Raw genomic sequence first — 10,135 nt, 5'->3', positions numbered from 1 at the left:
TGTATTCCATAGAAGCTGCTTGAGAAATTTAAATTTTAAATTCCTACGTATAGAATATTAATATATTACTTATTTATATTAGAAAAACAAAATAGAAAATGAAAAATAAATAGAGGCAACTACGTGACAATATTAATGTAGAAAAAAAAGTTTATTTCACACATCTCAAGAGAGATTAGCCAACTGCGCAGGAGATATTCTAGTGCACAAGTGTGTGCGCAAACACAGGTGCACTCTCTATTCTTAAACTCATAATCCGATGGGACGGTAATTCGATACGACCGGAAAGAGTTCAGGCGCAGGACCAACGGCTTTACGTGCTTTCCGAGGCCAATTTCCAGACTCCGGGCTGCTACTGTAAATTTTTGACATAAAATTCAATAACTTTTTATTGGCCTAAGGATTTGAACCAAGGACCTGCGGCCTGCGGGTCTGCGGCCTTATATGTAGCCACTAGACCAACGAGGCAGTCTTGCTATAATTTTAATATGTCCTGTCCATTTTAATTTGTTCCAAGTTCAACAGCTTGTTCTTCTCTTGAGGAAAGAAAGATTGACGCTTAATACACAATGCTATGCAATGTGGATTTATGGATAATTTTAATGGAAACTTTGAGTTTCCTCAGGGGCGCGAGATGAATTAAAACAAGAAAAATCAGTAATAATTGCCAAGATTTGGACCCTCAATCTTTGATTAAGTTACGTGTTATAAACACCGGGCCATTTCAACACATAAACGATGCCTAATTAACTAGAGTGTGTACGAAATATAGTTCTTATAAAACCTAATATTGATAAAGGGTTCCTGAAACGACGTGGAGCTAATAGTGTCGGGTGTAACGCTGCCATAACTCAGAGTGTGGGCTCACGACAAATTAGTCTGATAAGACTGGAGACACACGTGATATTTGGCACTCATGTTCTTATAAATTAGAAATGCACAGTAACATCGTTTCTTTTTTAATAATTTTCCCTGGCTATGATGTCATACATGATTTCAAGGTTATATTTATGATTTCTCTACACAGTGTTTTTGTGAAACTGAAACATTACTACGTTTTTACATTAATACGTTTTTTTTTACATTTTTAATATTTTACTAAGTTACTTTAATCAGTCACGGTAAAGCTATACCAAAGTTGGAATTCACTAGAATTTTTTGGTATTCTGGTAAATATTTGTTCTACTATGTTATATTAACTAAGCTGCATTATTATACACTACATTTTTTTAAATAGTATAGGTAGGCGGACGAGCATATGGGCCACTTGATGGTAAGTGGTCACTAACGCCCATATACATTGGCATTGTAAGATATGGTAACCGTCGCTTACATCGCCAATGCGCTACCAACATTGGGAACTAAGATTTTATGTCCCTTGTGCCTGTAATAACACTGGCTCACTCGCCCTTCAAACCGGAACACAACAATACCAAGTACTGCTGCTTGCGGTAGAATATATGATAAGTACCCAGACAAGCTTGCACAAACCCTACCACCAGTAAACATACTTTGCTACTTATTGTCCATATAATAATTAAAAACATATTTTCAGTGTTGTGATTTTCCACGCAGATGTGACTACTGACCAGGGCTTCTGGGCCAAAAGGTATTTATAAGATTTCTATACATGTAATATAAAGATAAGTTCTAGGTAAAATTAAGATAGATAGATAGAAATAAAATTAAGTCGATATATATTTTTCTTTTTTTTTTTAAATAGTGTAAGCACTTGGCTTAATTCTGTAAAGAATAAATACTCGTAATAGTGTTACGGTATTACAGAGTATTACTTAGGATAGGCGCCAAGTGTAATATACGTCTGAACCGGAATGGGACGTTACTGTAAGTTTACCAATATACTCTGTGTTTACCTAATTAGAAAAATGCATACAATAAAGCTGTAATTCGTGTATAATTGTATTTTTTGTGTGAAACATCAACTGGCACGTTTCGTACGCCGTGGCGGCAAACGGCATGACGCTCGCATATTCCTTCACGTTCTCTCTCCGCCGCCACTCTCTCTTGTGTATGCGTGGTGCGTATACTACTATACTACTATTCTATACCACTGTTTCGTATATAATAATAATAAGAAGAAAATATTTGAAGATAGATTGATTGAAAATTCTTCGTTCTATTTTGAAAATTCCTCGCCAAAACACTCTTTTATTCAATAGAAGTTGTTTGAGCAATTTATATTTAAATTTCTACGTATATAATGTAATATATTACTATATTTATCAAAGATCAAATTTTTTTGTTAAATCGAAACCTTATTTACGATACCGTGTTTTTATTTATTTTACTCCATATTTGGTTTTTGGTTTTCTTACGATTCTCTCGTCACGGCTGCGTGTTTTATTGAATTCAGACAACAAAGTCCCATATAAAATATATCTTATAAAATAACATACTTGTACTTAAATTTAAATAATAAAGAACTAAATTTAGACAGATTCAGAGGCTTAAGTCGTCAAATCACTATTCCTGCTGGCCGGAATTGAACTTCCGAAAGCAATAAAGTACAATTTAATAAGATAAAAGAAAAATAAAATTATAGCAAAAAAGCAAACGTACAATTGGATAAACTAATGTGAAGTAATCACCATTATTTGTACATACAACTGATACCAAGAACAATATTTACTATAAAAAGACTCGTTTCAATCAAAATTTATATATAAAAACGTTGCGTTCTCATGATTTAATTCCATGAATGCTTTATCTAGCACAAGGAAGTCCCAATTCAAATATTGTTATTATTTTAATAAAATATGATAACAAGATAATGAGTTTGGTACAAAATTTCATTCACTATTTGGTAGTGATTTGGTGTTAGTAGGTTTTTTTAATTATTTGAAATAGGTAGGCGAACTGATAAATATGATAGATGGTCAGTGGTTACTACCGTCCATAGACATTTGTAGTGTAAGAACTATAAACCATCACCAATGCGAGAACAACGTTGGAAACTAAAATGTTATATATCCTTTCCGCCTACATTTACACTGGCTTACTCACCCTTGCAACCAGGATATACCAATTTACTAATCATTGCTGCTTGGCGGTAGAATATATGATAAATGGGTGGTATCCAACAAGACGTGCTAGCACGGAGCCCTACCATAAATTAGTTTTGTATTTACGAGACCTAAGTGAGCGATGTTAACGCAAAATGAAAAATCGGAAAGACTTATCGTCATTATTGACAGTAATTTCATATCTTGAATAGTAATAAAATGTAAATGTATTGATAAACACATAATGATAATAAATATCAGATAAAGATTTTAAAAATTAATGATATAATGATATTTGTGATGATAAAATGTCCAAACTATGATATTTGGACGCAGTTTTAATCAGAATGACCAGCCAAATAGTACTGTCGTTTGTTTTGGTGTTTGTGTATACAGTGACAGCAGGAAATCATGACATATATCATGGGTATGTGTGCCTTCGTTATTATTGGTTTTTGTAAACGATTTTTTGAATAGGATGTTAGGGCTTCTGTGCAAGTCAGGTGAAAAAGAAGTAACTACTGAGTTTCTTGCAGCTTCTTCTCTATAGAATATACATTTCTAACTAGTGGTATCTTTGAATTTAATCTGTACTCTGATTTGACGGTTAAAACTGCTGGTAAAAGTCTACATTAATAAAGCATATATTGATTTGATTGGCGCTGTTCCGATTTAAATTGTAGGTTCCGATTTTAATTGTATTCTTACAGGCACAAGGGACCTAGCACCTTAGACCATGGTATATGGGACATTGATGGTGTAAGGAACAGTACTTTTGTGCCCAATTTACCTTTCTCTCCTTCAAAAATGCTGCTAACATTTTAAAGGCTCATTTCTAAAAGCTGTTACATAAATCCTAAGTCCGGGGCTGTGTGTAAAAGAAATTTTCCTTAAAGTTGCTCATTTCGTTTCTGTCTTCTTGGCAAATTTAATTATAGTTTTGCTTATTAAAACAATGTAAATAAAATATGGATACATTAATAATGACGCGTACTTGCAAGAAAGTGGGGGCTCGATGTTATTTTGAAACTTTACAACGTAGTAAACAAAAGAGTGTTGAAACGTAATAAATACTTAACCTTGTACAGTCTGTATCATTATTATATATATCATATTACATAAATTTTATAAGGTAGTTCCAAAAGAATGATAAGTACCGGTAATGACCTACATGTTTTTTTATTGTCCAATAGGTATTCAGTACACGGCGTTCGTCTTCGTGATCAAGCAGACCAGATAGTTCTTCACAAACTCGAAGAAGACTTAAATATAGATGTATGGAACCATGGAGCACCAGAACTTCGAGACGCACTGGTCATGGTCTCACAAGAAAATAAGCGTGAATTTTTGGCCACGTTGGACAAAAATGGCATGAATCACTACCTCCACCTAGCTGACGTGGCATCGTAAGTGATGTATCATACTTAGTTATTTTATTATTATATTAAACAAGCTTTGCTTTGTAGTTTTAATCACATGTTTTTTATTAAACATGAAATAATCCAACAATATTAACGGAAATAAAACAACTCATATTATCCGTAGAGAGAGAATTCCAAAACATTCTCAAAATAGTTATTACTTATAGTATAATATGATATCGCTGATAATGAATTGCTTTCAATAAAACTCTCTCGATGTCTATATTATATATCAATTGTATAACTCTAGATATTCATAAAAAATGAATTGTTAAATAATAATATCATAAATATAATTAAAAATTATCAAAATACAATCAAAAATTTGTCCACGATAAAACCAAATCAATCATCCATTTTGGTATCGATCGAGTAGCTTAGGTTAGTGTTAATAAATAGCACTCCATTTATATATAATGACGTATTAAGCCTAGCAATATTACTCGCGTTAAATTTGTATTAGACATAATCATAATTACCTAATTAATTATGTGCCTTAAATAAAGGTAACCAAATATGTACGTTGCGTTGGGTTACGTAACTTTAAATTGTTGTAAGTTTTAATTGACTATAAATAATAAAATAAAATCACCCAGCCGCGCCTCTGTTTGTCTGTCGGACAGCGATAAACTCAAAAACTAGGTACCAAATGGATTTTCATGCGGTTTTACGTGCTTTCCGAGGCACGGGAGTGGACAGACTTCCAACGCCCAGACCCCGGGCTGCCGCTGAGAAATTTCTGACAGAAAAACCCAAAAACTTTTTATTGACTCGACCTGAGAATTGAACCCAGGACCTCAGGGTCATCGGCCTTATATCTTGCCACTAGAACAACGAGGCAGTCAAGTTTTGTGTACATTGGTTGGAATATGACAAAGATAGTAGAAGAAAAAATATCAACCGGGAGTATTACTGGCGTGTGCTGCTTAAACCAATACAGTTATATGTATTACGGTGGGAACGTTTTATTTACCCTTATTTTACTTGTGCGAAGCCGGGGAAGGGTAGTTAGTTAAGAATATTTTGAGTACAGAATTTTGTATTTGTAATATAAATAAATATGTTATAAATATTGTTTTATACAAAACCTTTTGGCAGAGTGACCACTTTGTATCAGTCAACATTTTTCAAGAGATTTCCGTTTATCGCAACTAAGCCCTACCGTTTATGTTATCTTCAGCGTCTGCTCCGCCATAAACGAGTGTAGCCTTGGGAGCTTTATAGCTGGCTCTTCATTCACACCTCATATAGGACCGGCGGACCGACATTTTATATCCATTTCATAGCAGACTATATGACTCATTTAGTCTTATAAGAATTTAGAATGTCTGATTTATATTTGAAATGCTGGCAAAAATATACTATGTTTGATTATGAGACTGTGGTCAAAATTCGACCGTAATTCATTGTTAATAAAAACGACTATTCCAAAACTCAATAGACTACATTTCATTTTTGTTAAGGAAAATTCAACATCAGCTTAGAAGATTATCTGTTGCGATACCTATGGGACTTTTTAATTATTTCCTGAGCAAAAAATTTTGAGTTATTTGAAAATAGGAACATTAACAAAAATGATGCTTAGCTGGACAAAACCTTGCCATTATTACAAAAAAAACATAGAAATGTTAAAGAGGCATATTGTTTTTTAAGTATATTATAAACAAGCTATCCATAGCATGTAAAAAATAACAATTATTGAATAAATTACACAGGTTACAAAAAAAAACCTTTGTGGCGTACAGGTTCCTTTGCAATGTTTAAAGCAGAACGAATAATGCATTATAAGCACAAATTAAGCATATGAAAATTTAGTAGTGCTCGCCGATTCATGTGTTCAAATTATTATTTAGAATATTATTTAGAATATATTCCTAATAAAAACACTATAAATAAACAAATATCACCTTATCAATTTATATAACCAGAGAGATTTGAGTTTGTCCCAAGCGAAAGTCGAATTTGATATTACGTATTTTAAGAAGACGATGTAGTAATATATTTCCAACAAGACTCAGTCTCGAGAGATCTTAAATTCTGTAATCTTTACTTATCCTCTTATATTTGTGTCAAATAAAGTCTTATTAATAATTTTGATAACAGTCATACAGCTCTAAGAGGATTAGAGCGGGCAAAGCTTAAAGTAATACATTGTTTTCTAGATCTCTCAAAGAATACGACACACAAGTATCTAGTTGGAAACAGAGTAGGACTAATAGGATGCCGTTTGAAGACTACCCGAGATATGCTGAGGTAATGTGTTCTTTTTTTAAATATAATGTATGTATTGGAAAATTAAAAGCTCTCATAGAAAAAGGTATTGGTCTTTTTTCAGATCTTAAAATCTTATTATACGAATATATTTGTATAAAAATATTATTAAAACTAAATATAATATATATATTATTATTAAAAAATTAATAATGTACTTATTAAGACTTGTTAATATCGTAATGTTTTTTATCAGTACTTCAAATAAATTCAACAATGTAATTATTGGCAAAAAATTGTTTCACATTTCTTCGCTCACGTATTTTATTATTGCAGTAGCAGCGGAGCGGGCAATTTTAAAAGCTATTCATTTGTAATAAACGTTATCATCTTATCATTAAATAAGTCTTATTTAATATTAAATTGTGTTTTATTGATTATATATATTGATGCATATTTATATAGGTTGGTCTATTGTTATATAGGTTGATGCATATATGGAAAAAATAGCTAGAGAATATCCAAATTTAGTGACTCTGGTGAACGCTGGACCCAGCTTCGAAGGTCGAGCCGTCAAGTACTTGAAGGTAAATAGTATTGAGTGATTGAACTACATGGTAGGGCTTTGTGCGAGCCCGCCTGGCTAGGTACTACACTTATCAGACATTCTACCTTGACTTGAGACAGTGTAACTACAGGCACAATGGGCATTACATCTTAGTTCCCAAGGTTGGTGGCGCATTGGCGATCTAAGATATGGTTAATATTTCTTACATTTTCAATGTCTACGATGGTGACTATTAATTACTATAAGGTGGCTTATTTGTCAGTCCGCTTACTTATACTATAACTTTCCGAGATTCTTGACCATCGATAAGAACCTGTAATTCTTCTATATTGAATAAGAATTTTGATATAATTTTGGCTGTTCTTAGAAAGTTCGACTTAAACTAATGCATTCGTATGTAATGTTTTTGTATTAGTTAATGATTTTTAGACGAAGTTCTAATTTTATTTAAATAAAACTGCGATTTTTCATTCTTTTTAAGATATCAACCACAAATTTCGCCGACCCAAGCAAACCGGTATATTTCATAGATTCTACAATGCATGCAAGAGAATGGGTGATTGTTCCCTTCGCTTTGTATACTATACACCGGCTAGTAGAGAACCTGAGGGATCAGGATAGAGACCTCCTAGAGAACATCGATTGGATTATAATGCCCATGGTCAACCCTGATGGCTATGAATACAGCCATACTGATGTGAGTATTGCTTAAAGTTCTTGGTAAAATGTCCGGTAATAATATAAACGTGAAAGTATCTTTGGTTTGTCCTTTCATCACGCAAAACAGGAGGGAGCAACTGGTCCACACGATTCTTTGCTTAAAATGTCAACGGCTAATTATATTATATTATCTTTTGAATCAGTTTATGGGGGCGAAACATGTTTAAGTTTTTTTTTTATATTTTATTGGCATTTATTTATTAGTTTGTTATTGTTATTGATTTATTTTATTTTATTTATTATTATGATAATAAGCACCATCTACTTACCTCATATTCAATGAGTAATCCATTACCGTTGGTTGCCTGGAAGTGATATGAAGCGATAAGGTCACCACAGTTATATGCTACTCATAATTAGGTTGTTTTGTGTGATTTTTTATCGTTGTGGTGTACAATAAAAGTATAAATAAAAATAACATATATATATTTGAAATGTAGGCACGTCTGTGGCGCCGTACTCGATCGTTCAACGCAACTATCAGCACGGAGTGTTGGGGTGTTGATGCCAACAGAAATTTCGACATCAACTTCAATACTCTTGGCGTCTCATCAAATCCTTGCTCTGACATCTATCCAGGCCATGAAGCATTTTCTGAACTAGAGGCGCGATACATCAGAGATGTTATCCTAGAAAACATAGACCGTATGCAATTGTATCTCAACGTTCATAGTTTTGGAAACTACGTTGTCTTCGGATACGGTAATACATCCTTGCCGCAAAATGTAGTTCAGTTACACCAAGTCGGCGCAGCGATGGGAGCAGCTATCGATGCAAAGAAACTCGATAAAGCCCCTTTTTATTTAATTGGAAACAGCAATTTACTGATGTACGAATGCTCTGGTAGTTCACAGGATTATGCACAGGTATGTATTATCTACGGGCATTCTAAGTTTTCTTAACATTGTTTAGTTGCGTTCAAATTCAATTGATTGAAATCTTGAAAAAACCGACACGTTTAAAAATCCACGAATTTGTAGTAAAATAAGGTGAGCATTAAATTTATGTTTGCAACATAATGTATGATTACGCATTCAGTAATCATTTCAGATTACAATAGTTTCAGAAATACTCAACTGAACATATTTTGTTTCTAGGCTGTAGGCGTACCTTTCTCTTATACTCTGGAGATGGCTGGGTATGAGTATGATTTCCGGGTACCTCCCCAATACATCAATCAGATAAATACAGAAACCTGGGAAGGCATCGTCGCATCAGCTCGCCTCGCAAACTTGTATTATAGAGCGAGAAGTCGTAGCTGAAAAAAGTTTGAGGAATACAACAGGTTAATAAGAAAACTACAGTGTTTCCTTATATTTATTTGAAATAAAGTTTTATCACACATTTTCTAGTTTCAAATATGTCTTGCCCAATAAATAATGATTTTAACATTTATCTTAAATCTTAAAACAAATTGTTGTGTATTTATTTATTTTCATCAAGAAGCGCAATATAATATATATATATATATATATATATATATATATATTATATTATATTGCGCTATATATATATATATAAATTCAAAGAAAAGAGAATTACTCATTCTTTAAAAGCTTGCAACATAGCTGCAAGCCACCCGGTGTTGCAGATGTCCATTTTTATTAGTAGAGCCTCCTACCTGTTTGTGTCCCACTTTCGAAAAAAGATTTTACCTTAAATATGCGTGAGTTATGGAGAGCAAGGATAACGATTCGTTCATGTGGCAGACCTTATTATTAATTATAAATAATCATAGCATTCGGAATGGCGCATTCAAAAGAGGTGAGCAGGAAAGTAAATTAAAACATATTTTAAATTTCATTTACTTTTGTCAGTCAAAGTAAAACTTTTAGTAGAAATTCAAGTTCTGTCCGGAGGCAATGTCTCTCGCCTTTGAGTAATTCCGGAAATGAACTTAAAATTTCTTGAAGACTTAAAGCCCTTACCACTGACCTTTTTTAATGAATGACATAATTTTAAGTTTCTTACTTTTATCTGGTTGCGTTGTGAGATAATTTTTGGAATTTAAAAAAGAAAGACTTCTGAGTGGTCCTGACGGAGGAAAGTTGGTCCACCACGTTGAAATCCGTAGATGAGATAAGAGCTGACTGAGCACGTAACGTGTTTGTTAAGCTCGTCCATCTTATTTAGCGTATCAAACATATATATGGTATCGGGGAACCCACAATGCGGGCAATCAACAGCAAAAG

The 10,135-nt window shown here is 33.2% G+C and overlaps 1 protein-coding gene across 2 annotated transcripts; it reads left to right on the top strand.

The window, feature by feature from the left end:
• The first annotated feature begins 1,595 nt into the window (after window positions 1-1,595).
• Window positions 1,596-9,287, top strand: LOC126775251 (carboxypeptidase B-like). 2 transcript variants are annotated; one of them, XM_050497053.1, is made up of 7 exons: window positions 1,596-1,609; window positions 4,217-4,429; window positions 6,607-6,697; window positions 7,141-7,242; window positions 7,705-7,920; window positions 8,384-8,809; window positions 9,041-9,287. In XM_050497053.1, exons 2-7 carry the CDS (start codon window positions 4,341-4,343, stop codon window positions 9,203-9,205), a joined length of 1,089 nt encoding a protein of 362 aa, XP_050353010.1. In that variant the 5' UTR covers window positions 1,596-1,609; window positions 4,217-4,340; the 3' UTR covers window positions 9,206-9,287. The 2 variants fall into 2 exon arrangements, with proteins under 2 accessions (XP_050353010.1, XP_050353009.1); XM_050497052.1 differs by lacking the exon at window positions 1,596-1,609 and adding an exon at window positions 3,329-3,450.
• The last annotated feature ends 848 nt before the right edge of the window (window positions 9,288-10,135 follow it).

Source organism: Nymphalis io, chromosome 18 (assembly GCF_905147045.1).
Source record: "Nymphalis io chromosome 18, ilAglIoxx1.1, whole genome shotgun sequence".
Classification (NCBI taxonomy): domain Eukaryota; kingdom Metazoa; phylum Arthropoda; class Insecta; order Lepidoptera; family Nymphalidae; genus Nymphalis; species Nymphalis io.
This window is presented reverse-complemented; position numbering and strand designations above follow the sequence as displayed.

Coding starts and splice junctions, on each gene's coding strand:
- LOC126775251 (XM_050497052.1), top strand. CDS start 3,371: ATGACCAGCCAAATAGTACTGTCGTTTGTTTTGGTGTTTGTGTATACA. Junction 4,430..6,606: donor CACCTAGCTGACGTGGCATC/GTAAGTGATGTA, acceptor ATTGTTTTCTAG/ATCTCTCAAAGAATACGACA. Junction 6,698..7,140: donor ACTACCCGAGATATGCTGAG/GTAATGTGTTCT, acceptor ATTGTTATATAG/GTTGATGCATATATGGAAAA.